This window comes from Bombina bombina, chromosome 1 (genome assembly GCF_027579735.1).
Source record: "Bombina bombina isolate aBomBom1 chromosome 1, aBomBom1.pri, whole genome shotgun sequence".
Classification (NCBI taxonomy): domain Eukaryota; kingdom Metazoa; phylum Chordata; class Amphibia; order Anura; family Bombinatoridae; genus Bombina; species Bombina bombina.
In genome coordinates this window covers 1,099,906,700-1,099,933,111 of record NC_069499.1, presented here as the reverse complement: position 1 = coordinate 1,099,933,111, position 26,412 = coordinate 1,099,906,700, and the positions used below count along the sequence as shown (strand labels likewise).

General features: G+C 39.2%; 2 protein-coding genes across 3 annotated transcripts in view; one reads left to right on the top strand and one right to left on the bottom strand.

Annotated features, from left to right (window-relative positions):
* Positions 1–683: 683 nt before the first annotated feature.
* ROMO1 (reactive oxygen species modulator 1) lies at positions 684–25,067 on the bottom strand. Of its 2 annotated transcripts, none has more exons than XM_053695967.1 (3): positions 24,941–25,067; positions 22,090–22,220; positions 684–855 (listed from the first exon to the last, which is right to left on the bottom strand). In XM_053695967.1, exons 2-3 carry the CDS (start codon positions 22,218–22,220, stop codon positions 747–749), a joined length of 240 nt encoding a protein of 79 aa, XP_053551942.1. In that variant the 5' UTR covers positions 24,941–25,067; the 3' UTR covers positions 684–746. The 2 variants fall into 2 exon arrangements, with proteins under 2 accessions (XP_053551942.1, XP_053552018.1); XM_053696043.1 differs by having other exon boundaries at positions 24,868–24,958.
* NFS1 (NFS1 cysteine desulfurase) overlaps positions 25,056–26,412 on the top strand; it is a 177,052-nt gene continuing 175,695 nt past the window's right edge. The window contains exon 1 of the mRNA XM_053695861.1: positions 25,056–25,191. Within this exon, the coding sequence (XP_053551836.1) occupies positions 25,101–25,191 (91 nt within the window). The 5' untranslated portion in view covers positions 25,056–25,100. The remainder of the gene's footprint in view (positions 25,192–26,412) is intronic.

Below are 26,412 nucleotides of genomic sequence, written 5' to 3'. Positions count from 1 at the left end.
ACCTGTCATTTAAACAGGGGTGTGTAGACTTTTGATATCCACTGTATAAATATATTTATTTAATTATTTTTTTTTTATAGTAAACTCTGTTAACCGGAACTCAAGCAACCAGAAAAAAAACAAAAAAACCCCCACAAATATACTGTACATTAAAATGAACAGTAACTTTGCTACGAAGCTTCCTTTCTTTATAGTGAGCTCTGAAAAGGTAAAAGCAAGCCCTTTTCATGCCACTAGACCCTACATAACTGCTCTTGAAAGTTGTTAAAAGCACAAGGCAGTCTGAGAATTAGACATCACGCTGCCACTGGGTGCCCAGGACTGCACTTATATTAATTAATAATTTGCTTTCATTTACTGTATTAAAATATTAATAATCAAGTAAATACAGTGTTTATAGTATGGTTTATAGAACTAGTTAGGCCTATTTTTAATAATAACTCTCAAGCAACCTGAATCTACCAATCCCCATGGGTGCCGGTTAACTGGGAGTTTACTGTATATACAGTATATATTATATTGGTATGGGATTGGCTAAATTACACAGGTTTCTGGCAATTATAAACATTGGCCCTAAAAGCAGATCTGGTAAACATATCCAGATTTTGGTTCTGCCGTAAGTATATTCTGGTGATAGAAGAAAGGCATATGTTTGCTGTCTATACATTAAGAAATCTGACACATTCTATGAAGACAGTCTTTTTTTTGTGTTTATACATTTACATAATGCAGGAATGTTTTAACAGTTAACATCTAATTCCCATTCCAATGGCCATAAATGTTCCAAATGTGCCACCACTTTGCATCATAGTCTTTCCAACTCCTCCCATGAGTTCCCGTCCTCTCATTCCAACTCTGGAAGACAAAAAAGCATCAAAACATTTTTATTTTTTTTGGTTTATAAAAAAACCATACGATAGAGGTTCACAAAATAAAAATGTTCATGGATATAACCTGCATCAAATCCTTTTGAGAAATATTAATTGAATCATAAAGTTGGTCTGTTTCAAAATCTCCTCTTGCTTAATACTGCATTTGTTTTATCCACAGCCATCAAAACAGCTATGTTAAGTTTAATTTGTTGCAATCTTGTGTTTATCAATCAATCAATCCATTAAGTGCTTGTTACCAAATTTCAACAAGATATGTTGATGTGAGGTCTAAAGGTGGACATTACCCATAGACGCCAAAATAACAGTATGTAACGTTCACTCTTTTGCAAACTTTTTTTTAAAGGGATATGAAACTGTGCTGCGTAAAAACAAATATTAAATCAAAGATAAAAAAAGAAACAAATTGTGTTAAACAGTAATCTTGTTTTATTGCTAAACCTGCACTTAAAAATTCTCAATGTAGCCACTGCCTACAGCTAGATAACCAAGCAGACGTCGCAGAACTTCTATGGTCACATGGTTTTTGCAGCAAAAGTCCTCGACTGAACATGGGCAATAAATAAAACGTTGTCTTCCTGTAGATACCACAGCCTCCTTCTGGGGTTGTGACAGAAAGTAATAGACCCTGAACAAAAGAGGTTAACATTTTTTGTAAAATCCTTTTAAAATGATTAATAATAATACACATTGCAATGATTTATTGTAAGTATAAACCATTTAGTGTTTTTTTTTTTTATTCCAACAATGAAACAATCTTATATACCTTAAAGAACAGAAGAGTACAGGTAGCCCTCAGTTTACGCCGGGGTTAGGTTCCAGAAGGAATGGTTGTAAATCGAAACCATTGTAAATTGAAACCCAGTTTATAATGTAAGTCAATGGGAAGTGAGGGAGTTAGGTTCCAGGCCCCTCTCAAAATTGTCATAAGTAACACCTAATACATTATTTTTAAAGCTTTGAAATTAAGACTTTAAATGCTAAAGAGCATTATAAACCTAATAAAATAATCACACAACATACACTTTACTTGCATTTTTCTGCAAACAATTCTTTCTATGCATTCCAATCTGGACTGATTTATAGACCGGAAGATCTTGTTCCTATGAAAGCTGCTTGATAGCTCAGGTCTAATTATACTGATTCATTTTAGCTTGCTTGGCTTGCATATCTTTGCTGCAACACAAGTGGACAGCTCCACCTACTGGCTATTTTAATCAATGCATTGCTTCTCAATGCTTTTCAATAGCAGTCACATGACTGAAGAAAAAGGTTGTTATTCTGAAACGGTGCAAATTGAACCGTTGTAAATTGAGGGCCACCTGTACTTGAAACATTTATGCACAAACATATAAATGTAAAAGCATTGCTCTCAAGGCTGACTTGGATAGTTTAGCTTTATTAAGAGGAGGGAAAATTCTGTTGAATAGATTAGCTAATATTGTGCTATTGGGTACATTACAAAAATGCACAAATAGTTAAATATAAACCATTATCTAAAATATAAATTTTGTCTGCACTCAACCCCTTGTGCTGGCATCAAAGTGTTAACATTGGAAAACTTGTTTTCTACATTGTCCATCTTTTCATGAAAGATTACAGATGAATTAACTGAATGGTAGTTACCAATAGTTTAAAGTTTATACATATTTTCTTGAAATCTAAATGAATAAATAAATTAGGGCTGGGGGATATGGGAAAAAATTTAAATCGCGATTTTGGACCCACAAAAAAAATTAAAATATTCTAGCAGCTCTGTCCTGCAGCCTGATCAGAAGTTCATAAAACTGATACAATTAGGAGAGACTGGGTGAAAGAGTTGAAAGCACACTATGTACAATTACATTCAAATAAAACATTTGGGCTGTTCTAATGCTATTAAAAACGTAATCAACACTTCCTATATTATCTATGATTGAGGTCCATGCAGATTTCTGTTGGAATATAGCCTCATACCTCCCAGCAAGTAACACACTTCTAGTGTTAGCAGGCAGCTGAGGTTTTTGCAGATGATATTCATTGCAGCATAATGTGTGAACTGCTCCGAGTCTCTCTCACTGGTATCACACCCCCAAGTTGAGCTGAACTAGCAAAGCTCTGTCTGCCCGTCCCCTACCCTACCTGCCACTCTTCTGCTTACCGTGAGGGGCTTGTTTTCTTTTAAAGTTACAGGTCATGACCTCCCTCTGCATGCCGTGATATAAATCCAATTTTCATTGACACTCAGAGCACAGTATCTCTGAACGGGCTTGGGCTGCATTTATTTTATGTACATACTCCCACAAAGTGGCACGGAGGATTAAAAGGGAGCCCACAACACACACACATATATATATATATATATATATATATATATATATATATATATAAATAAAAAACACGGAAGGGAACTGCACTCTCATACCGGACCGGGTACACATCCCATGACCCTGCAACATGCTCAGCCCTGGGTGCCACTGGCACTCACAGGAAGCTGTGCTGTCCCCAGAGCCACAAGCAGTTAACCCCAGACAGGTCTGGGTGCAAGAACCATAGGGAAAATTACAAAACAAATTAATACAACACACAGAGAAAAGCCAGCACTCACTTACAAGCTCTCAGCTAAGATTTAAAAGCAAAAATGGAAAGGTTAGTCACCGCATCTGGCCAAATGGGACAAGCTCAGGTACCACGTCAAGGTCCTTTCCAATACCTGAGACCCTAAAACAGCCACACAATGCAAGCTTTCAAATCCAAACAAACTGAAAACAAGGGAAGGGTGCACAGGAATATGTAACCACCCTAGACATATAAAAAACACGGAAGGGAACTGCACTCTCATACCGGACCGGGTACACATCCCATGACCCTGCAACATGCTCAGCCCTGGGTGCCACTGGCACTCACAGGAAGCTGTGCTGTCCCCAGAGCCACAGTTAACCCCAGACAGGTCTGGGTGCAAGAACCATAGGGAAAATTACAAAACAAATTAATACAACACACAGAGAAAAGCCAGCACTCACTTACAAGCTCTCAGCTAAGATTTAAAAGCAAAAATGGAAAGGTTAGTCACCGCATCTGGCCAAATGGGACAAGCTCAGGTACCACGTCAAGGTCCTTTCCAATACCTGAGACCCTAAAACAGCCACACAATGCAAGCTTTCAAATCCAAACAAACTGAAAACAAGGGAAGGGTGCACAGGAATATGTAACCACCCTAGACATATACAAAACACGGAAGGGAACTGCACTCTCATACCGGACCGGGTACACATCCCATGACCCTGCAACATGCTCAGCCCTGGGTGCCACTGGCACTCACAGGAAGCTGTGCTGTCCCCAGAGCCACAGTTAACCCCAGACAGGTCTGGGTGCAAGAACCATAGGGAAAATTACAAAACAAATTAATATAACACACAGAGAAAACCCAGCACTCACTTACAAGCTCTCAGCTAAGATTTAAAAGCAAAAATGGAAAGGTTAGTCACCGCATCTGGCCAAATGGGACAAGCTCAGGTAGGGTCTCAGGTATTGGAAAGGACCTTGACGTGGTACCTGAGCTTGTCCCATTTGGCCAGATGCGGTGACTAACCTTTCCATTTTTGCTTTTAAATCTTAGAGAAAACCCAGCACTCACTTACAAGCTCTCAGCTAAGATTTAAAAGCAAAAATGGAAAGGTTAGTCACCGCATCTGGCCAAATGGGACAAGCTCAGGTACCACGTCAAGGTCCTTTCCAATACCCGAGACCCTACCTGAGCTTGTCCCATTTGGCCAGATGCAGTGACTAACCTTTCCATTTTTGCTTTTAAATCTTAGCTGAGAGCTTGTAAGTGAGTGCTGGGTTTTCTCTGTGTGTTTATATATCTATATATCTATATATATATATATATATATATCTATATCTATATCTATATCTATATATATATATATATATATATATAATGAAGAAGGGAATCTAAATCCCTAACCCCTTCGAAACGCGTAAGGTATTTAAGGAAGGCGCACTGCTTGTCTATGGTTTTGGATTGAACTGTGCTTCTGCTTATCTGGAGCCTTTGATTGTACTTTGAACTGTCTTCCTTATTTCGGATGACTACAGGATTTCTGGGCTTCAGCTTGTACTTCTTTTATGTGCTAATACCATACCTCATTAGTTGAGGTTTTTAAATGCGAGTGTAACTTATTATGTGTCAGTCTATGTTCTATTAAAGCAGTTTTACACTATGTTTGATTTTCTGGTTCTTTTTCTATGACACTTATACTGGAACTGGAAGCTACCACTCAATAAAGAGAGCACAAGGAGTCTGGGAAGGTTATACTATCATATAATTTCCAAGATACCGAAGAGTATATACTAAGAGATCCACAGTTATCGTATCCCATCCATCCTACAGGAGGTGCTCAGCTTATTTATGAAAGTGCTACATTCTTACCTCATTTGATTGAGGTCATTGGAAGTAAGTGTACATCCACTAGGGGACTATCGCATGAAGATTGTGTTTTTCTCCACATTTGGTGTGCACCTGATTTACTTATTTGAGACTATTCATTGGGCTTAGGCCTATTCTACATGCACCTTTGATATATATGGTCTTTTATCTGTTCTAAGTATTTGATGTTCATTTATCTATATTTTATATATTATATTTTATCATATTTGTTGTTCTGTTTTACATAGTTGTATATTGACTGTGTTCTCTAGCTTTTGTTTTTCTGCTCCACCCTGCTCCTTTTTGTTCTCATTTCCTTTAGAGGGATGATAGGTTTCCTCTGCCGTTTGGGTATTGGCTGCTGGAATTAGCTTGCTAGATATATAATATATACATTGTGGCATAATATTTTGATAGTAGCGCCTAGGAGTGATCCAGTGGATTCTTTCTACTGGCTCATTTTCTCTTCTGTACATTATATATATATATATATATATATATATATATATATATATATATATATATATATCTTTCAAAAACAAAGCCTCTTCTTTAAAAGAAAGTCTTGTTTTTTTTAAAAAAATACTTATTAGATTTTTATATTATAATATAACATTGTCATATGCCAACAAAAATATTAAAAATACAGATAGCATATTGATCTGAAGTACATGGAAAATACAACCAAACAAAAAGATTACAATGAGACTCTACTGATCTTGGGTCCTGATTTAATAATGAAATAGGACGATATCAAGATAGATTTGCTGCGTCTTTCCCTTTTTTAAGATCAATGTAATTATTGCGTCAGAGAAATACGGAGAGCTCATTTCTTTTTTAAGATAGTAATCGTTAAATAACTTAGTTAAAGCCCCTGCAATTGTTTGATGCTATTTTATAAAACTCGGCAGTAAGGCCGTCGGGTCCCGGAGCCTTACCCGCTTTGGCTTTTTAAATTATTTTTAACACTTCTGCTTCCGTGATTGGTGAATTGATCTGCTGCAATGCCTCCGGTGAGAGTCTAGGGGTTTTTATCTGGTTCCAAAACTGCTCTTTGGCCGTCTTGTTTATATTTTCTCTGGAGTAAAGTTTTTGATAATAATTGAAGAAAGCCTCTCTAATTTCTGAAGGATTGGTACATAGTTTCTTTCCCTCTTTAATTACAGAAATTATATTATGCATTTTTACGAAATTTCGTTATCTTGGCAAGATGTTTTGCCGATATCCCCTGAAATCCTTTATATGTTGCCCTACACTTTGCCTCTTCCCTTGCCCATTTTTCTTTCAAGAAGTGTTCCCTCTCTGCTTTTGATCGGGTATATTTTCCCCATGTGAAGGTATTAGGATTATTTAGATATTTTTGTATGTGTTTCTTACCTGGTTAGCTAACTGGATCTCTCTGGCCTTATTTTTCCGTGTCAGTTTGATCATGTATGCCTTCACCTCCCCACGAATGACCGCCTTCCCTGCCTCCCACAACATTTCGGATTTGTTCATATACTCCCTATTGAGCGAGATATACTCTTTCCACTTATTCTTAATCCAACTGACAAATTTTGGATTGTTACTCATGTAATCTGGGAATCTAAATGTATTCAGCTTGTGCTGCGGCCTAGATGCTGGAAAAATCTTGAAGCTAATTATTGAGTGATCTGAAAGAATTATTTTTGCAATTTGTGTCTCAATCTCACGCTTTAGTAACTGTTCATCTATTAAGAACATGTCGATTCGCGAAAAATTCTTATGTGTCTTGGATTCACAGGTATAAGACCGCTCATCCGGGTGTTGTAAGCGCCAGATATAAGGTCCAAATGGTATCATCTATTCTTACCTGTAAAATAATATATCTCCCGTGAGGGTCAAGCTTTAACTTTATAGTCTTGTAATCTAAATTCTTATTAAAGAGTATAGCTACAACGCATTTGCGTTTCTCGCACTGGGTTGCAATAATTTCTGCAATCCAGTTTGTTTTTAATTTTTCTATCTCAGGAGCTTTCAAATGCAGCTCCTGCAAAAAGATAACATCTGGCTTATGTTTTTTCAACATTTTTAAGATATTTTTGAGCGAGGTTATCCCCCCCACATTCCATGACACAAAGTTAAGTGTAGTGGTCATTTTAACCTACTTGTGGCGATCTTTTCAAGGAAAGATACCCATAAACAGAAGGAAAAACCACAACAAACACAAAAACAAAACAAAACAAAAAAAACCCATAACCCCAAGCCTTCCCCACCTCCCTCTCCTGTCCAACCGCCTCTTTGTCCAAACGGTCTTTAACCTATAATTATCACTAAATTCCATCATGCCCTTTATGGGATTTAACTCCGCCCCCAATTTATCTGGAATTTTCATATTTCAATATTGTTCTCAAGACAGAAAGCTTTTGCTTCATCCACAGAGTTTAGTGCTGGATACCTCATAGTGGCTTTTAATCCTGCTTTAATCAGCCCTGTGCAGAACGGTGCCATAGCCCGCCTCTTAACTGATGTCTCTAGGGAAAAATCCTGAAATATGAGAATTTGTTTTGAGTCTATTGTGAGTGTTTTGGCTTTTCTGTAATGGTACATTATGTTTACCTTATCTTGAGAGTTAAGGTATTTTATTAACAGCATTCTTGGTCTTGCACTGCCGCCCATAAATTGTCTCGGATTACCAATCCTGTGTGCTCTTTCTACCTGTAGCACCCCATTTGCAGTTTGCATCCCTAATAATTTAGGTAATGTAATAGAACCAAATGTCAGTAGATCTTCATACCCTTTAGTCTCTGGTAGTCCCAAGATACGTATATTGCTACGTCGTGACCTATCTTCCAAATCTTCCACTTTTGCCTGTAATGTATTGATTTTATCTGAATGCCTGGTCATATTTAAGTCTTGTATGTGTGATTTGTCCTCCAGATCTGATACCCTAGTTTCCACCTCTGTTAACTTAATTGAGAATTGTCTGATTTAATTTGAGAGGTCGGATATCTCCTTTTTAACTATCTCAAATTGTGGAAGAATTTAGTCAGCTAACTGATTTGTTGCGAGTTGTGTTTCTAAAGTTTCTATCTGGACTAACTAGGTTTGACTCTATACTGGTTTCCTGCTGAGATTTGTCGCTTGGCCCTTTTTAGAGGCATTGCAGGAGATTTTTTTTTTTTTTTTTTAAATATTTTTATTGAGGTAAATAATAAAACAATACAGAGCATAGTAACCACAGACATAGGCCCTTAACCCGCAAGGGCAATTGTCAAAAGTATATAACAGCATATACAGTAAGCATGACATGCCATATTTTGAATCATTAATGAAAACTTACATTTCAAAAACAATAAGTGTTACAGAACAAATAGTCAAAGATAATGTGTAAAATTGTAATGCTTCCTGTGTGGTTAAAAGAACAGAAAAACTGACCTCAAGTTTTTTGGATTAACAACCTATAGGGCCCTTTTTGGGTCCTCCAGACTATAAACATATACGTATATTATAGAAAAGTATATCAAACATAACTATAATGAAGAACTCTTATGTAGTTTTTAGGGGGTCATCGATGGGATCTGTGTCCCTTAGCTTAATAAATAAGCTCCAAAAAGGGGGGGGGGCGGAGCCTAGTAATATAAAAACCAACTAAAAACAAAGAGTATAAGATAGTAGAGTTGGACCTGGACTAGTACTAGGAGTGTATGTAGGGCTGGGCGAATTTCATCCAAAATCTATACTACATCTATATTAACATTTAATTCTCCCCCAAGCAGGAGAGTCTGACCCTAGGTAAATTATTAAGCTCAGTATTAGTTAGAAGGCAGGCATGTAAACACTTAGAAAATAAGCTCCCTGGGGGGGGGGGGCGGGCGGGTTCCATTAATATATTTATTAGATGAGAACCTATGTACTAGCGTGAGTATAGCAAACATATACTTGGGTATTATGTCCTATATGGCCAGAGAATAATGTTTCAGAGGCAGAAAAATAGATAATATAACTACTGCCGTGTTCTAGGGGGTACGGTTTCCTGCGCTTGCCAAGTAAGCCATGTGTGCGGGAGGGGAATTAACCTTGTGGAGTAATATCAGTGGAGGCAATACCGTCCAGTTAGTTAAGGGTCAAAATATAACCTATTAAAATGGTCCTTGTGTTATGAGTCTATCTTAAACAGTAAGTGCTATATCCATTTAAACCCCTCAGTATACATAATTTACCTTATGTCCAGATTGTAGTAAGTACATACAAGGAAAAAGTGGATCAAATAAAATAGGGGTCATCATAATACCCCTTATTAACCTTATATGATCCATAACAACAGTGGACAGGATCATACCGTATTATATTATTCATACGAGGAGACAATTATCATCTCTCCTTTGTTTCATAAAAAACTATAATCGCTACTGGGATTACAAAATACTTCCAGAAGGGCTACAGGAGTACCAATATAGATTAATATGTAAAGGTATCTTTTAGGGCAAGAAGAAATCAAAACAGTATAGGACTCCCTCCTCCAAATTATGGTTATGATCTATGCTGCGCCATCTCGGCCGCTGACGGCACAGCAAAACAACCACTACTTATAGGAGTCTCAGCCTAGCTATGATAGCCCTCTCCAACACTGCAAGTGCGTATAATCATATTATCTATAGTGACAAGCAAATAGGTACATTATATTATGACATGTAGGATATGTGAGCTAATAAAATATATATTTTCAGCCATCAATAATAATGAGCTAAAGATAGTCTTATTTCTCTTCTTTGTAAAGAATATAACTTGACAAATAGAATATTTCTAGCATAGGAAGTAATATATAAAAGAGTACAAACATGTTACAAAAGGGGAATAACTGCTTAGAAATAAGTTTAACTATTTGTTTAAATTTATAACTTGTTGTACCATAGAGATTACAGGTCATCAAATATAGTATAATACATACAGAAAAAAACAAAACACTCTAATAAACCATCAACCTGTAGTCTAGAGATAGTTGTCATCAAAAGGGGTAATGGGAATGAAATAGTTTGCAGTTTGAACATTTCAAACATAATGGGAGTCACATCTATACCTGCAAATAGAATAGCGAGGTTCTTAACATATTTTGTATAATAATATAAACTGTAATAAGTGGGAATAAGCAGATATTAAAATATTCACACATGAAAAAGCACCTTTTTTCTCTTTTTCTCTCTCAATGTGCATAACAGTCAGACAGTAGTGGAATATACTCCTAAATATAGTATAAAGCTGCTTCATTTATTTCAGATATCTTAAGTGTATGAGGTGACAGTACCTCAGCCAACCCCCCATATATAGACATCTGACTAACTTATAAACCCAGTGTTATGATTATATTTAGCTATACATCTGAAGGGTACTGGATTTCGGCTAATGTGTCTAGAAGTGAGCATAGCTCCATATTGAGTTATATATAGTTACATATAAGCCTATTACAGATAACCAAAAATTATATCTCACCAAGTATAACCTTGCAGATTAAAAAATAAAGAATCCAGGCATAATACATACCACAGTATATACCAGGTACTGGCTCAAGATGCCTGGGGGTATTTCTGAGGGTCCCAAAACTGGTCTAAATCTATACTTATAATATGTGACTATATATAGCAAATCTGAATTCCCAGGACAATAAGTCTAGAGGAAAATAAAAGTAATTACACAGTGACTTTGGCTGCCAGACCACATAAATGTGCCGTGTAGATCAGGCTGTAACTGGACTTTGACTCCCCTCTAGTGGTGGTAAACGGTAATAACAGCTTGTATCAGGACATTTTATATTTAGGATTTACAGTAATCTCGCCGCAACTGAGGGAGAGGCAGGAAAGGCAAGAAAAAAAAAAAAAAAAACTAACTGATAGCATAGTAGGAGGGTGAGCTTATACATTGTGTGGATTGATAGTCTACCACCTTAGGCTACCAAAAAAGTCTAACAGGACGATGACTAGAAAAAAAAAAAAATAAAAAAAATAAAATAAAATAATAGAAGCATGAACTAATATAGGAATAAAGAAAACTATAAAACAGAACACTTAATCCAACATTTTTGTCAAATAGTTATATATCGCCTATAGGAGTTGTTGCATGGTACATTTATATAAATATATACATTTTTCCATTCAGGCTGGTTAATCTGCATGTAGTACCTAATTGGCAGTTCGTTATGTTTCAGTCCAAGTATTAGATGGGATTGCACATATATCTAAATTGCAGCTGTCCTTATGAATTTGTAGAATCCCTATATAGCGGGTTATAGTGACTTAACCCACCCCTGCTCTCCAGATCTTCAAACCTAGCACAGAGCCAGAACAAATCCCATGTTGCTGTATCTTATCAAGCAAGTGGACTGGGGTTTCTGTGATCTCGCTCAGTCTCAAGCACAACACACTCCAATTGCAGCACTTATCCTCACGATCACCCAACTTGGCTTCCACTACTGCAGTGCTGGTCTCTGCATGGCTTGCCCTATGGCCACATGGTGGTAGACTTAATACACTCTGCTGGGGTTCAGCTGCATCTCCCGGAAAACAAGTAAATAAAGGAAGGACAAAGTCTTCTAGGTTGTATGAGTCAGAAGCTGAGCCTTGTCCACAACTCTGAGAAATCACTCGAGAACCCTGGGTACGCACCTCTCTCTCCCCGTTTGCCGCATCAGGCACAAGAATATCCTCCAGACCGGCACACTGCCGGATGTTAGCCAGCTCCTGCAGCAGCGATTCCTCGAAGTCTACAAAGAGGGCAATAAGCCTTGTAGAAAGATCTTCCATGATAGAGCTTATCGTAGCTTCTCCCATAAATATGGGTGTGGGGGGAAACAGCAGCCTAGGCTCCAAAGTTAGCTAGATAGAACTATAAAAGATGCTATGGCTTCAGCTATGGCGCAGTATGTCAGCCTCCTCAGGGCCACACTGGATAACATAGGTCAGGAACGGAGTCACAACAAAAGCTCACAAACGAATTAGATATACTCCTGGGCAGATTTGTCATAGGTAGTCCCAATATAGAGTAGAATTTTCTCAGAAATATATAATTAAATACTTGTAAACTAGAAATGATGGAAGAGCTCCTGCAATGCACGTCCTGCCGATCCAGCGGTTAGCTCCGCCCCCCTGCAGGAGATTTATTTTTAACGTTCGTGACGTATTTTTCCATGGATTTTCTTTCTTTCCCCTTCCTTTCCCTTCTCTCCTGTTCCTTTGCCTTTTTCCCCTACCACCCTCTTGAGTTAAAAGAAAAAATTATTTATACGTTACTTGCTAACATATATTCTAACCAGTTGATGAGGGAAAAATAGATAATGGATTTAAAATTCAAAATTTAACTGTTTCCTAACAGAAAGAACCTGGTCTGTGATGCCGTATTGTCAGGATTCTACCTGTTACCTCCCACTTTTGTGTCATCATACATCCTGCCCTTTAAATGCTAGCTACGCCCTGTTCCTAGTGCTTAGTATTGTTGCTACTTTTCCTAAGGTAGTTGCTAGCTCCTGAGCTCATTTTGGTGTATACCTATTAACTTTCATTGTTACTTCTCCCTGCACGTTTGTGGATTACAAATTACTCCAGCACAAGCTGCTTTCACTCCGTTTGGAACTTGTCTGCTAATAATTTCCATATCTACAGTCAGCAAGTGGGATTGCTTTCAAACCACCTTATTTCATATGACCGCTCCATTTCTCTTTGGATATCTGATACCTAAAGACTGACAACCTCATCTTATAACCTTAGCCTCCACATACTTACTTTTACGGTGTTATTTTCTGTTTGCGGTCCGACTGCCAGCGTGTGACGTCATCCGTCACTCAAGGATCCGACACGGTCACGCCTCCAGCCCTCTCAGCTGAGCGCTAACAACAACTCGCTCTCTGTCTCCAAATCAGCTGAGAGTGCTCCGTACCTGTCCGCACAAGCATTGCGCTGGTAAGCAGGCGTCCTGAGATACTTGTCATCAGCCTTTAGGATTGAGCTTACTTCTGCTATAACATATCATTAATCCTGGACTTGCCTAAAAACGCTTTGACAGTTGTTTTCAGTATTCTTGTCAGACAGGCATTATCTGATATTAGCCTGCTGTTTACTTCCTTGCTTATACAACATGCAAAATGTAATACCATACTAGTTACATTTTGCCATTTTCTTTATCAATCTCCACTGTGCAAGTGTAGTTATTGAATACATAGTTTCAGTAACTATAGCTTTGTGGTACAAACCGTCAAAAGGTCTGCAGCTGTGTACAGAAACACTGTTCCTCATAACCTGGGAATTATATACAGGGAATTAACCCTTACAGAATACTAAGCCTAAAAAAAAAGGTCTGAACCAGCAGACCTGCCACAATTTGTTTACTCTTTATCTCAAAGAGTTGATCAAATGGGAATTTCTCTCAGGGAACTTGCGATTGAGAACCAATCCCTGAGAAGGATTATACGAGTCTCTTTGGCACCCAAACCAGAATCCATACCAGAACCAACTGTCTCACTCCCAGAACCTTTTTCTGGAAATAGGAAGCAATATCGTCAGTTCAAGACGGCTTGCCAGCTTCTATTTGGTTTAAAACCTAAGACTTATTGTACTGAAAGAGTAAAGGTACTCACAGTCATTTCTTTTCTCAGGGGTGAACCTCGAGTATGGGCTGATGCCACCTTTGAAACAAATCAACCCATATTAGGATCGCTTGACGACTTCTTCACCCATATGGATGAACTATACCTGGATTCTGATGCTCAATTATCTGCTGAGACATCCATGCGTAATCTGAAACAAGGAAAACGTGTTGTGGAAGATTATATTACGGAATTCAAGCAGTATGCACGAGATTCACAGTGGAATCCAATAGCCCTTCGTAATCAGTTCAGATTAGGTCTTGCTGACAATATAAAAAGATGAACTGGCTCGTGTCGAACTACCTAAGACACTAGAAAATCTGATGTCTCTAGTCATTCAGATTGACAGGAAATTAAGAGAGAGGAGGTCAGAAAGAGGTCACTATGAATCTGTTGTAAAATCTATACAATCTCCAACATCTTCTATGACATCTACAAAAACTTCTCCAGAACCTATGGAGGTTGGTTTAGCTAGAGCTCCACTGACACTACAGGAGAGGACACGAAGGAGATTGAACATGCTTTGCATGTACTGTGCAAATTCCTCACATTCAGTGACCGACTGTCCCCTCCTTCTAAAGTCCAAAAAAAGTAAGTGTAATTCATTATCAGCAATACCAACATCTGAAGTTTCTAACACTTACTGTAAACTTTCTATGTCATTGCAGTGGGACCTCCGAAAACTACAAACTGAGGCCATTATAGATACAGGCACCTACGGGAACTTCATCGACTTGTCTATTGTCAAAAAAAAAAAAAAATACCATGTGTGATTAAGCATTCTCCTGTTGCCATTTGTGTCATTGATGGTTCTTCTATTGCTAGTGGTCCAGTCACTCATCAGACCATACCTTTATTACTAACTACATCACAGGGTCATGCTGAATTGTTAGAATTCGATGTTTTACCTTCACCAATTTTTCCTTTAGTTTTAGGAGTGTCCTGGTGTAAGATACATCAGCCTCGGATAGATTGGTTATTTTTGCAGGTAAATTTGACCTCCGCCCACTGTCAGCAACATTGTACACCAAAACATAACCTACTTTCACTCCCAACAGATGTAGCTCAACTTCCTGAACAGTACTCTGACTTCAGTGACGTTTTTAGTAAAGTTGAGGCGGAATCGCTACCCCCACATCGTATCTACGACTGCCCAATTGACATCAAACCTGGATCTTCCATTCCGTTTGGTCGTCTTTACCCATTATCCACACCTGAACTTGAACATCTAAAATTGTACCTCGAGGAAAACATTCGCAAGGGCTTCATCCGACCCTCTACATCTTCAGCGGGTGCTGGTATGTTTTTCGTTAAAAACAAAGATGGTTCTCTACGGCCCATCATAGATTATAGAGAACTTAACCAACGCACAATAAAGAACCGATACCCGCTCCCTCTGATCCCTGAGCTCAGAGCGTTTACAGGACGCAACCATCTTTACTAAATTAGACCTACGAGGTGCATACAACCTAGTCAGAATACGTGAGGGAGACGAATGGATGACGGCTTTCAGGACCAGGTATGGTCTCTGAGTACCTCGTGATGCCTTTTGGGCTTTCCAACGCCTCAGGAACTTTCCAACACTTTATCAATGATGTTTTCCGTGATCTTCTTGATGTCTGCTTAGTAATTTACCTAAACGACATCCTCATTTATTCCAGATCTGTTGATGCTAATGTGCAACATATACGGCAAGTGCTTTCATGTTTACGAAAACACAGATTGTATGCCAAACTTGAAAAATGTAAATTCCACACAAATGCAATTTCTTTCCTGGGTTATAAAATCTCACCTAATGGAATCAGCATGCAAGAGGAGAAGGTGGAGACCGTCAGAAATTGGCAGACACCAAGGACTCGGAAAGAACTTCAAAGATTCCTGGGTTTCACAAATTACTACAGAAAGTTTGTGAAGGACTTCTCAAAGATTGCGAAACCTCTATCCCAACTTACAAGTACTCGACAGAAGTTCCACTGGACCCCAGAGGCTGCTTCAGCATTCGAACTCTTGAAAACTAAAGTCACCTCTGCACCTATTCTCCGCTTCCCTAACTCCGAACATCAGTATATTCTTGAAGTGGATGCTTCAGACTTTGCTTTAGGAGCCATCTTATCTCAAAAGTCTGGGGTTACAGAACCCATGCACCCTATCGCCTTTTTCTCAAAGGTTCTCTCTTCTTCTGAAAGAAATTACCCTATCGGTGAGAAAGAACGGCTGGCAATTAAAAAGGCTTTGGAAAACTGGAGACATCTATTAGAGGGTACCAAACTCCCCATCATCATATACACAGATCACAAGAATCTAGCTTTTCTACAAAACAGCAAAACATTGTCTGCAAGACAAGCACGTTGGTGTCTTTTCTTCACCAGATTTAATTTTCATATAGTATATAGACCTTCATCCAGAAATGGAAAGGCTGATGCTTTGTCAAGGAAAGATCAACCTCCTGAGTTTCAACATTAGTCCACCCCTGTACTCCCTGCAGAGAGGTTCTTAGGTATAACCTCATACCTCACAAAATCAATCAAGGATGCTTACGGCTCTGATGAGGATCTAGCACATCATGACTTACAATTGGATACAGATGGGCTGATGTTGCACTCTGGAAAGATTTATGTACCACAGAGTATGAGATCAACTGTAATGAAATTACACCATGAATCCCCTCTCGCAGGCCATCCGGGAGAAAGAAGAACGTTGGAAACTCTTACAAGATATTATTGGTGGCCATCAATGTCAAAAACCATAAAAGAACACGTCTCATCTTGTAATGTCTGTGCTACTTCTAAAAGTTCCAAGTCTTATCCCGTGGGTTACCTCATGTTTTTGCCCATTCCATCACATCCTTGGAATCATGTTTCAATGGACTTCATTGTAGACCTTCCAAGATCTTCAGGAATGAACACAATCTTGGTTGTTATCGATCTCTTCACCAAAATGGCTCATTTTGTACCTTACAACAAGTTACCAACAGCATCAGAGACAGCTAAACTATTTCTGGACAATATTGTTCGCCTCCATGGTTTCCCAAAGATCTTAACTTCAGATCGGGGGACCCAATTTACTTCTCGCTTTTGGAGATCCTTAACATCTCTTCTCCAGATCGACCATCGATTCTCAACGTCATTACACCCACAAACCAACGGACAGGTGGAGAGGGTTAACCAATGGTTGGAACAATATATTCGATGCTTCTGTGCATACCAGCAGGAAGATTGGCTGTCTTTTCTGTCAATGGCAGAATTTGCCTTTAACAACTCAGTAAACTCATCCACCAAGTCTTCGCCTTTTTTTGCTAACTATGGCTACCATCCTAGCCCTTATCCTACGTCTGGTTCTCCAAATACCTGTTCAGAGTGTCCCACTGCAAACGACTTTGTTGCCAATCTCCGTCAAAATTTTGATACTCTAAAAAGTAACATTGCAGCCGCTCAAGAGAAACAGATGCATTACTACAACCTCCGAAGAAGACCCGCACCATCTTATGAGATAGGTAATCTGGTGTGGTTATCGACAAAAAACCTAAAACTCAGAATTCCCAGTAAGAAATTGGGTGGGTTGTTTATTGGTCCATATCGGATATCCCGGATTGTCAATCCGAATGCTGTTACTCTGGATTTACCACCTACCATCAAGATTCATCCTACTTTCCACATATCCCTGCTGAAACCTTGCCGGAATTTGAGTTCCCAGGGCACTGTCAGTCCTCCACTGGGTTCACTTCCATCAACTGATGAGTTTGAGGTCTCCTCTATCAAAGATTCAAGGATTTGCAACGGACAACTGCAGTATCTCGTAGCTTGGAAAGGTTACCCTTCGGATGACGATTCTTGGGAGCCCTCCTCTAATGTCCATGCTCCTCAAAAGGTCTCTCTTTTCCATCGACGTCATCCGCATCGTCCTGCTCCTTGACTTTCGTTGTCTCTCTTTGGGGGGGGGGGGGGATGATGTCAGGATTCTACCTGTTACCTCCCACTTTTGTGTCATCATACATCCTGCCCTTTAAATGCTAGCTACGCCCTGTTCCTAGTGCTTAGTATTGTTGCTACTTTTCCTAAGGTAGTTGCTAGCTCCTTTTGGTGTATACCTAGTAACTTTCATTGTTACTTCTCCCTGCACGTTTGTGGATTACCAATTACTCCAGCACAAGCTGCTTTCACTCCGTTTGGAACTTGTCTGCTAATAATTTCCGTATCTACAGTCAGCAAGTGGGATTGCTTTCAAGCCACCTTATTTCATATGACCGCTCCATTTCTCTTTGGATATCTGATACCTAAAGACTGACAACCTCATCTTATAACCTTAGCCTCCTCATACTTACTTTTACTGTGTTATTTTCTGTTTGCGGTCCGACCGCCAGCGTGTGACGTCATCCGTCACTCAAGGATCTGACACTGTCACGCCTCCAGCCCTCTCAGCTGAGCGCTAACAACAACTCGCTCTCTGTCTCCAAATCAGCTGAGAGTGCTCCGTACCTGTCCGCACAAGCATTGCGCTGGTAAGCAGGCGTCCTGAGATACTTGTCATCAGCCTTTAGGATTGAGCTTACTTCTGCTATAACATATCATTAATCCTGGACTTTCCTAAAAACGCTTTGACAGTTGTTTTCAGTATTCTTGTCAGACAGGCATTATCTGATATTAGCCTGCTGTTTACTTCCTTGCTTATACAACATGCAAAATGTAATACCATACTAGTTACATTTTGCCATTTTCTTTATCAATCTCCACTGTGCAAGTGTAGTTATTGAATACATAGTTTCAGTAACTATAGCTTTGTGTTACAAACCTTCAAAAGGTCTGCAGCTGTGTACAGAAACACTGTTCCTCATAACCTGGGAATTATATACAGGGAATTAACCCTTACACGTATTAATTGACCAGATTTACAAGTTGTTATACGATGCAGATAATATTTTCAATACCTAGGCACTATAGTGTTAACTTTATTGTCTGTACTCCACTATGCTTTAAACAACTTCTCACGCTAAATACTTCAATTTTCGTTTGCCTGATTCTATTCAGCGAGATCTGAACTCGTTGAAAAAAAAAGTAAGCAAGAACCTTAATTTGTTATAACAGCTATCACTCTGTAACAATGTTGCAGCCTATTGCCAGTCTACATACACAATGCTTGTGATAACATGTTACAATTCTAGGAACATAGTGAAAAAGAATGAACCAGTTAACCAAAGGTTTTTGGATGACTTTCTACTTGGTTCATAAAAAATAAACCCTTTCTGTGACCTATATATTTTCCTTTTTCTCTCCCTTCTCCCTTTCCCCCTTCTATGGGGATAAATGTCTGGCTCCTGAACAGAGGATCTTACTAATGCCCTAGTGCCTGCTCTTTATCTCTGATTATCTTACAGGGCTTAGATCTGGTCTGTGTCCTAGGAGATATTTACATACAATTACTAGGGAGATAAATAATAAAATCAGGTTTACAGGAAAACAAGATACATTTTAAAGTCAGCCTGTGTAATATACAGAAAGTCCTGTTATTCCTTTTTTATTTTAGGTTCATTTTATTCCCATGCTTGTTCCACTGTGAGGTTCCGTCCTCCCTGAATTTGTAATTCAACTTATCCAGAAAAAATAGTTGTTTCTTGATCTAATGAACAAAATTTCCAGCTTCCCTTCTTCTGTCCCCTTCTCCTATTATGTCTTTGAAGCTCTCCAGTATGTCCTTACTGCTTTCCTCCTTAGCCAATCTGTTACCTCCTTGTGCGCTGCCCCACCACTGGATTTCTGTTAACAGACTCACTTTAGTGAACGTGCACTGTGTCTGTAAGCATGTGTTCGTTTCTATGTATTTAGTGGTGATGCAACAAATGTCAACAATAAGCCACAGTTACAGCCGCACAACCAAGTCTATACACATAATACTTGCGGTTTGCTTCCGGTTATGGGTCTGCCTTTGAGATGTGCTGCCGTCCACTTCACCGTTGTTTCCCACGACCCTACAGCATCCGCGATACCTCACGACTGTTCCAGGGCCCCGTCACCGGCTGGAAAAACACTCCGGAATTATGAAGATTTTTTGACCGGTCTCTCTGTGCAGCACACTCAGTCCCCACACCTGCTGACACGATGCCAGAATCCTGTGCTGCGCTGTGGTCTCCACTCCAGGCTAAGGATACCTGTTGCTTGGCTGGTGGGGCAGCGTTATGGCTTCTGCTTGTCTTTGCGGCCAATGCAATCCGGCCTCCATTCAGCACCTGTGTTTTCCGTATACCGCTGCTCAACGTATCACTCCCCGGTCAGGACTCTCACTCTCCCGACAATCGGAGTCAGCGTATCGGGGTGTCTTGCTCTCCTACCAGCCCTCCTAGCTTGGAGCTGTAGAGCGCGCGTTCTTGCTACACGCTCCTCCCACCGGAAAATATCCTCCCCAAAAGAAAGTCTTGTTGAAGGGTTTAAAAACATTTCAGAATGTGCACCATGGAAAATAGATCAGACAGTAGAGTAAAAGTGCACTTGTACTTCACTGTCTGAGCTATTTTCCGCGGTGCACTTTCTGAACTGTTCGCGTCAAATATTTTCTTTAACCTCTTAAGGACATATGACGGAATTTTTCCGTCATAAAACAATTGAGCAAACTGAAAGCTGTGTCCTTAAAGGGTTAAAAGAAGAGGCTTCATTTTTTCTATGTAAACAGACTTTATTTTACCTGTGTAGGCAGCTGTGACTGCTGCCATCAGAGCAGAGGCAAACAGGAAAATTCCAACATAGCGCAGCTCCTGCATAGCATCTCTATTCCCCCCCCACCCCCTCCTTTCAGTACAGAAGCTTGCGCGCAATGAACAGTTACAGCCAGCCCTCCTGTACGTCATAGGGGCGGGACTAAAAATTGCATACTCTCGCGGTTTTTAAATTGTATACGCCATTAATCGTGCAGCCCTAGAATACATACATAACCCCACAAACTTTCATGATTTTGTCTTTCTTTAATAATTTTGAGATTGTTAAAGGGACAGTCTACACCAGAATTTTTATTGTTTTAAAAGATAGATAATCCCTTTATTACCCATTTCCCAGTTTTGCATAACTAACACATTTATAATAATATACTTTTAACCTCTGTGATTATCTTGTATCTAAGCCTCTGCAAACTGCCCCTTTTTTCAGTTCTTTTGACAGACTTGCAGTCTAGAAAGTTTATTTTGGCCTAGACTGTCCCTTTAATAATGATGGGGATGGAAGTAATTACATCCATCTGGGAAGTCCCCAGTTGTAAAGATGAACAGAGAGTTTACAGGTTAGGTACAGCAGACTGTCCCAATGATTCAGGAACAAAGGAAAATAGAAACAGGAGTTAGAATTTATAAAGCCTCACAGGTTTGTTTAGAGGAATTTTCCACTTTCAATAATATGGTTTAACTTTTTGTAAAACGCCTGAGATATACGGACAGGGACCAGGTATGGTATCTTCATGAGCATATTAAAAAGGGACCCCAATTTTTTTTTCCCCATGATTCAGATACAGCATATCATTTTAAATAACGGTCTAATTTTCTTAATTCTATTGGTATCCTTTGTTGAAGGAACAGCAATGCACTACTGGGAGCTAGATGAACACATTGGGTGAGCCTGTGACAAGACATATGTGCAGCCACCTCCTAGTAGTGCATTGCTGCTCCTAAGCCTACTTATGTATGCTTTTCAGCAATGGATATAAAGAGACTGAAGCAAATTAAATAGGAGTAAATTGGAAAATTGCATGCTTTATCTGAATCATGAACGTTTCATTTTGAGGTTATTCTCCCTTTAATCTCCTGCGAGAAAAAAACAACAACAACAGAAATCTGAACACAAATGCAAAGGAACGATACTAAAATGCAAGCGGAGGTAAAACCCCTAAAGAAGAAGGATCTGGTGTAGTATAACAGCAGGCAACAAGTAAAACCAATAGCACAACATATGAACAGGTGTAGATAACTGTAGGTAGCTCAGTTAAGATATGTAGATAAATACAAACAAATAATTAATTGGTGCTGGACTTTACAAATCTCATATAACAGATAGCTAATGGTCCTAGAATTTTACTTTTGATTATTGCACATACATCTAAACACGAGCACCCTTGGCTGAATCCTTCATATTTTTGCTAGTAACAAAATCTAAAATAAATTTGATCCACGTGTTTGCATGTGCTGTAAGAGGGCATTATTGATGAATAATGCACAGTTTGCTCACCTCAAGCACGAGAAGGTGCCAAATAAAGCTCCTGCTGCTATACCCACTGCAAACCCCATCATGAAGCCCATTTTCACTCTGTCAAAGCAGTTGGGTTGTGATTGGCCATAGGGTCCAACAGCTACCGGCATCTGCAATACAAACCAAAATGAAAAAAGTTTCCACATAAAGTGGCCTGCCTATTGTCTATGTTGGAAATACAATACCCCCATGACATGTGGCATTTCACTTTCTCCTCGCTTCCCCCAGTCTATAGTTCCTCTGTCATTATTTTGCATTCTCCCTCCTACAAATCTAACATTTTTCATCTAAATGACTTACGCAGTCTCACATTTCATGGCCTTTCCTAATCCTCCCCAACTGTATTACTGATTTCTTATCTTCATCCCAACATCTAATGCATGTACAATGCCTTGCAAAAGTATTTACCCCCCTTGACTTTTTACCTATTTTGTTACATTACAGCCTTAAAGGACCAGTCAACACATTAGATTTGCATAATCAACAAATGCAAGATAACAAGACAATGCAATAGCACTTAGTCTGAACTTCAAATGAGTAGAAGATTTTTTTCTAACAAATTTCAAAGTTATGTATATTTCCACTGCCCTTGTACCATGTGATAGCAATCAGCCAATCACAAATGCATATACGTATAGTCTGAATTCTTGCACATGCTCAGTAGGAACTGGTGACTAAAAAAGTATAAATATAAAAGACTGCACATTTTTTTTTAATGGAAGTAAATTGGAAAGTTGTTTAAAATTACATGCTGTATCTGAATCATGAACATTTTATTTAACCTGAGTGTCCCTTTAAGTTCAATGTTTTATTAATCTGAATTTTATGTGATGGATCAGAACACAATAGTCTAAGTTGGTGAAGTGAAATGAGAAAAATATATACATCAAAAAATTTTTAGAAATAGAAAACAGAAAATTGGCATGTGCGTATGTATTCACACCCTTTGTCATGAAGCCCATAAAAAGCTCTGGTGCAACCAATTACCTTCAGAAGTCACATAATTAGTGAAATGATGTCCACCTGTGTGCAATCTAAGTGTCACATGATCTGTCATTACATATACACATCTTTTTTGAAAGGCCCCAGAGGATGCAACACCTAAGCAAGAGGCACCACTAACCAAACACTGCCATGAAGACCAAGGAACTCTCCAAACAAGTAAGGGACAATGTTGTTGACATGTACAAGTCAGGGTTAGGTTATAAAAAAAATATCCAAATCTTTGATGATCCCCAGGAGCACCATCAAATCTATCATAACCAAATGGAAAGAATATGGCACAACAGCAAACCTGCCAAGAGACGGCCGCCCACCAAAACTCATGGACCGGGCAAGGAGGGCATTAATCAAAGAGGCAGCACAGAGACCTAGGGTAACCCTAGAGGAGCTGCAGAGTTCCACAGCAGAGACTGGAGTATCTGTACATAGGACGACAATAAGCCGTATGCTCCATAGAGTTGGGCTTTATGGCAGAGTGGCCAGAATAAAGCCATTACTTTCAGCAAAAAACAAAATGGCATGTTTTGAGTTTGCGAAAAGGTATGTGGGAGACTCCCAAAATGTAGGGAGGAAAGTGCTCTGGTCTGATGAGACTAAAATTTAACTTTTCGGCCATTAAAGAAAATGTTATGTCTGGCGCAAACCCAACACATCAAATCACCCAAAGAACACCGTCCCCGGGACTGGGAAACTGGTCAGAGTTGAGGGAAAGATGGATGGTGCTAAATACAGGGATATTCTTGAGCAAAACCTGTACCACTCTGTGCGTGATTTGAGGCTAGGGCGGAGGTTCACCTTCCAGCAGGACAATGACCCCAAACACACTGCTAAAGCAACACTTGAGTGGTTTAAGGGGAAACATGTAAATGTGATGGAATGGCCTAGTCAAAGCCCAGACCTCAATCCAATAGAAAATCTGTGGTCAGACTTAAAGATTGCTGTTCACAAGCGCAAACCATCCAACTTGAAGGAGCTGGAGCAGTTTTGCAAGGAGGAATGGCAAGCTCATAGAGACTTATCCAAAGGGACTTGGAGGTGTAATTGCCGCAAAAGGTGGCTCTACAAAGTATTGACTTTAGGGGGGGTGAATAGTTATGCACATTGGCTTTTTTTTGTTATTTTGTCCTATTTGTTGTTTGCTTCACAATAAAAAAAAAAATCTTCAAAGATAAGTTGTCGGCATGTTCTGTAAATTAAATGATACAAATCCTCAAACAATCCATGTTAATTCCAGGTTGTGAGGCAACAAAACGCGAAAAATGCCAAGGGGGGTGAATACTTTTGCAAGGCATTGTATATTGCAAAACACTGCATCATGCAATTTTTCAACTGATATGCCTCTAACAATTATTATTTACCATTAATTCATATCCTCTCCTAGTTCTCTCCTCATTTCACCTCTGAAGGATATTACCCTTATGGTCCCTTTACTCTCTCCCATGATGTCCCTTCGCCAGTTTTACAGTCTGTCTGCCTGACTGTGTCATCTGGTGTGAAGACAGACCCCCATTCCACTTTGTAGTCTCTCAATGATTGTCTACTTCACTTTACTAGGGTCACCACCCTAAAGTGAGGTTAAAATCGATTACTAGGGAAAGTGATACACTATATAGGAACGCGTTATGATCGCTTGTTTTGTTTTTCATGATCCCTAACCATGTTGTCTTTTAAATATAATTTTTGAAGCCTAGATGCCTCTTCAGTCGCTGCGGTTTTCCTGCTTTGCTGTCTCCCTTATGTCGCTAACCTTCTCACCTTCCTTGCTATTCTCTGGGTCTAGCTAACTTTTTCTCTCTTCAGTAGTCTCCCATGCTTTGCAGTCTCTCACCTTTACGGTATCCCTTGCTGTCTCTCAAGGCCGCAGCTCTCTGATGACGACTTTTGCCTCCTCCTCTCCCGGAAGATGCGTTCTCGCCTCCTCCTCCTGCCCTTGGTCACACCGCCCCTATCTCCCGTTACACAACTCCGTCAGTTCAGTAGCTGTCAGCATGCTGTGCAGGGCCGCACTCAGAAGCTTGTTGGCTGCGGGTAGTTGTGGAAATGGCCCGGGCGTCAGGGCCTGTTATGGAGACTGGAAAGGTACATGCCATAGGGCAATTCTTAACTTGTGTATGAGACTTTTATATGCGCACAACATGAGCAAACCGTAAGTAGGTCCAGTCAGCTCCTAAACATGTACTTCTGACTCTTTACTTATATGTACTTATTCTATATATTATGTAATATTAGTTAATAGCTTCTAAAAATATCTGACACCTCGATGATCTGCATCCTAAATAACTGTGAGCCTCATGCTTATGTCGTGTGCACTATAAATTGTTATTGTTGCAATACGTCTAACCAGTATTTTTGAAAAGGCAAAATGTATCATAAACTGCGTTTTCGTGCACTGCTGTGTGTTTCAAATCCAAATTTATCTTGATGACCGTCACAGAAGTTTCAGTAAATAATTTCATCATCATTAATTGTGTATGATCAGTGAAACTGTTTATACCTGCCAGTGATGATGTCATGTTATGTAAGTAGTGGTGTGTGAATACCATCAACAAAGCCCAGATGGACAGACTATCGTATATCCTGGTATTTTGAATACGTTAAAGGGACAGTCAACACCAGAATTTTTGTTGTTTAAAAAGAAAGATAATCCTTTTATTACTCATTCCCCAGTTTTGCATAACCAACACTGTGATAGAAATACACTTTTTACCTCTGTGATTACCTTGTATCTATGCCTCTGCAAACTGCCCCCTTATTTCAGTTCTTTTGACAGACATCCATTTTAGCCAATCAGTGCTCACTCCTGGGTAACTTCACGTGCATGAGCTCAATGTTATCTATATGGAACTCATGAACTAATGCCCTCTAGTGGTCAAAATGCATTCAGATTAGAGGCAGTCTTCAAGGTCTAAGAAATTAGCATATGAACCTCCTAGTTTTAGCTTTCAACTAAGAATACCAAGATAACAAAGCAAAATTGGTGATTAAAGTAAATTGGAAAGTTGTTTATAATTACATTCTCTATTAAAATCATGAAAGTTTTTTTGGACTTGACTGTCCCTTTAAAGTAACAGTGTAGTTAAAATGGAAATTTCTTGATTCAGATAGGGCATGCAATTTTAAACAACTTTCCAATTGACCTTTATCATTAAAGGGACAGTCAACACTTCCGTTAACATTATTTGAGATAGAAATATAAGAACCGAAGATGCGCCTGCACTATAGCCCTTTTGCCATGCCGCCTTGCTTCTGTAGTAATCACTTTCGCTAACTTGTCTAATACCGGGTAAATATGGCAGCCGG